Raw genomic sequence first — 3,529 nt, 5'->3', positions numbered from 1 at the left:
GCTCCCAGGGGCAATGACTCTGTTTTCCTCCATCTTCCATACAGTTTATTTGTGCCAACCTTTCTTTCCTCAGAGCCTAGAGGTCATTTCCCCATGGCTTACTCCCTCTTTCAGCATCTCTCGTCCCTTACGACATTGAGTCTGAAGCTTCTGTAAAAATCTGTGGGTTAAGCTGGCTCTCGCCTTGACCTTGTATTTCTCTGGGCTTATTTTAACCATTCCATCCCAAGGTTTCCTCTTTTCAGCTTCAATCAATTCTGTTTCATTTACTTTCTGTCTTTTGAAATCTAAAATCTGCTTATGACTGTTCTATTTGCACTTGGGGCTTTCAGCCTTAAAAAATCATTTACTGGGAAACAAAACAGCTGCTGATTGGGAAGGAACCTGGTTGCCATCGAGCGGCGGCTGTGGCGACAGGGAAAGAACCTGATTCAGGAGCCTGCAAGTGATAGCAGCCCTTGAGATCCTTAGGCAGCTTGGCCTGGAGGAGAACACATGAAAGGAAGAACCCCTAGAGGCTTTGTTTTCTGTGAAAAAATATTTCTATACAGTTGCTCCAATGACAGAGTTACCTGCACCCTTGTCCTACTTCCAGAATGCACAGATGTCCGAGGACAACCACCTGAGCAATACTGTACGTAGCCAGAATGACATTAGAGAACGGCAGGAGCACAGTGACAGGAGGACCCTTGGCAACCCTGAGCCATTATCTAATGGACGACCCCAGGGTAACTCACCGCCTGTGGTGGAGCGAGATGAAGAAGAAGATGAGGAGCTGACATTGAAATATGGTGCCAAGCATGTGATCATGCTCTTTGTCCCTGTGACTCTCTGCATGGTGGTAGTTGTGGCTACCATCAAATCAGTCAGCTTTTATACCCGGAAGGATGGGCAGTTAATCTATACCCCATTCACAGAAGACACCGAGACTGTAGGCCAGAGAGCCCTGCACTCAGTTCTGAATGCTGCCATCATGATCAGTGTCATTGTTGTCATGACTATCCTCCTGGTGGTTCTATATAAATATAGGTGCTATAAGGTCATTCATGCCTGGCTTATTATATCATCTTTATTGTTGCTGTTCTTTTTTTCATTCATTTACCTGGGAGAAGTGTTTAAAACCTATAACGTTGCTGTGGATTACATTACTGTTGCACTGCTGATCTGGAATTTTGGTGTGGTGGGAATGATTTCCATACACTGGAAAGATCCACTTCGACTCCAGCAGGCATATCTCATTATGATCAGTGCCCTCATGGCCCTGGTGTTCATCAAGTACCTCCCTGAATGGACTGCATGGCTTATCCTGGCTGTAATCTCAGTATATGATTTAGTGGCCGTTTTGTGTCCAAAAGGTCCACTTCGTATGCTGGTTGAAACAGCTCAGGAAAGAAATGAAACTCTTTTTCCAGCTCTCATTTACTCCTCAACAATGGTGTGGTTGGTGAACACGGCGGAAGGAGACCCAGAAGCCCAAAAGAGGGTATCCAGAAGCTCTAAGTATAATACAGAAAGTGCAGAAAGGGAATCACAAGACACTGTTGCAGAGAATGATGATGGTGGCTTCAGTGAAGAGTGGGAAGCCCAGAGGGACAGTCAGCTAGGGCCTCATCGCTCTACCCCTGAGTCACGAGCAGTTGCCCAGGAATTTTCCAACAGCATCCTAGCCGGTGAAGATCCAGAGGAAAGAGGAGTAAAACTTGGATTGGGAGATTTCATTTTCTACAGTGTTCTTGTTGGTAAAGCTTCAGCAACAGCCAGTGGAGACTGGAACGCAACCATGGCCTGTTTTGTAGCCATATTAATTGGTTTGTGCCTTAGTTTATTACTCCTCGCCATTTTCAAGAAAGCATTGCCAGCTCTTCCAATCTCTATCACCTTTGGGCTTGTTTTCTACTTTGCCACAGATTATCTTGTACAGCCCTTTATGGACCAATTAGCATTCCATCAATTTTACATCTAGCACATTTGCAGTTTGAATCCCATGGATGTTTCCTTTGACTATAATAAAACCTGGAGAGGACAAAGGTGATTTTCCTGTGTCCACATCTAACAAAGTCAAGATTCCCAGCTGGACTTTTGCAGCTTCCTTCCAAGTTTTCCTGACCACCTGCAGTATTGGACATTGGAAGGAGGTGTCTTTAGAAAATGGTTTTGAACATTCGTCATCATGGTGGACTGTGTCCCTCGTGCAAGGCTATCAGATTCGAGGGACAAGGACAAGGAAATGTGATGGGCCAAGAAGTTGCTGTGCGCCCTCAACAGTCTGACCCTTGGTCACAGGGAGATTTTACCAACACTGGAGACTCTCAGGACTACCATTACCAAGCGGTTAAATGAAGTGATTTAAACCAAACAGAACTCTTCATCTTAAACTACATGTTGAAATCAACCCAATAAATCTGTATTAATTGAATTCTGAACCTTGCAGGAAGTGCTGCAAGGCACCAACATCAAAATGGAGAGGTGGAAAGGGGCTCAAGTTTTCACTTCCAGACTTTTCTGCCGCAGATTTATTATTTTTAAATAAGAAATTTCTCCCCACTTTGAGTCAAGTCAGGTCTGTAGGTTGATTTTGACCATTTTTGCTCTCAAGAACTGAAACCCATTATTGTCTCTAGGAACCATTTTTTCCCATGGCCAGCCTGATCTTGTCTGAAGTTGCTTTATTCTAGAAATATTAACTGCAGTTTCCAAATTCAGTAATTTCTGAAAATAATGGAACTGTTGCTCAGTAGTTCCCTATCATCCTTAAGTAAATTCTGGATTTTCCACCAAATTCTTAACTTTTAGATATACGTGTAGGTTCACTTGCGCCACAATGCCTCTTCTGTCACTGTCCTTCCCTTCCTTCCCACACGAGCAGTCCTCTCCCACAGCAAGTAAGGCAGCTCTGTCATAGTAGCAGATGATCCTGGTATTGTAGGGCTTTATTCTCTGTATGATGCAAAGAATACGTTATGAATCAGTGCTGTCAGCCTTGCTGTCATAACTTTCTTCCATAGCAGATAGAATGTGTGCCCAAAGACAGAATTAAAGAAGAGTAAAGTGGTTGGTGAGAAAAAAAAAAAAAATCATTTACTATCATTTTGGGGAAGACGAAAGGAAATAAACACATGTGATCAGTCCTCTAGTTTATACCAGAAATCTTTAATTAAAAATTTAATGTTAATATTTAAGGACTGGTATATTGGTTTATATTTATGCCTTTAGCCCTCACAACAACTCTGGCGTATTTCCTTCACATATCAGATGTGGAAACTGGGAAATGAGTATGGATAGACAATGTAATTTGTCAAACTTTTCTCCAGTGATGTTTATAAATCTAGATTTATCTGGTTCTAAATATCATGCTTTGCCTAGCTGATTCATATGCCATTTTTATATTGGTAACTAAATGTTTTTCTTGGAACCCTTGAGCATAGATTTCTCAAAAGGGAAAGGAAAAGAAAATCAAACTTCATCACCTTTGCACAAATTTCCCTTCTTGGGAACATTATAGGATAATTAGAATATAGTTGGAAATATT

At 42.2% G+C, this 3,529-nt stretch overlaps 1 protein-coding gene across 1 annotated transcript; it reads left to right on the top strand.

The window, feature by feature from the left end:
* The first annotated feature begins 358 nt into the window (after window positions 1–358).
* On the top strand, window positions 359–3,053 carry LOC128594630 (presenilin-1-like). The gene has a single exon (XM_053603572.1). It carries the CDS (start codon window positions 560–562, stop codon window positions 1,961–1,963), a length of 1,404 nt encoding a protein of 467 aa, XP_053459547.1. The 5' UTR covers window positions 359–559; the 3' UTR covers window positions 1,964–3,053.
* Window positions 3,054–3,529: the final 476 nt, after the last annotated feature.

The sequence above is a fragment of the Nycticebus coucang genome, chromosome 9 (assembly GCF_027406575.1).
Source record: "Nycticebus coucang isolate mNycCou1 chromosome 9, mNycCou1.pri, whole genome shotgun sequence".
Lineage (NCBI taxonomy): Eukaryota > Metazoa > Chordata > Mammalia > Primates > Lorisidae > Nycticebus > Nycticebus coucang.
This window is presented reverse-complemented; position numbering and strand designations above follow the sequence as displayed.

Excerpts from the sequence above, each read along its gene's own strand:
- LOC128594630 (XM_053603572.1), top strand. The coding sequence starts at position 560 with ATGACAGAGTTACCTGCACCCTTGTCCTACTTCCAGAATGCACAGATG.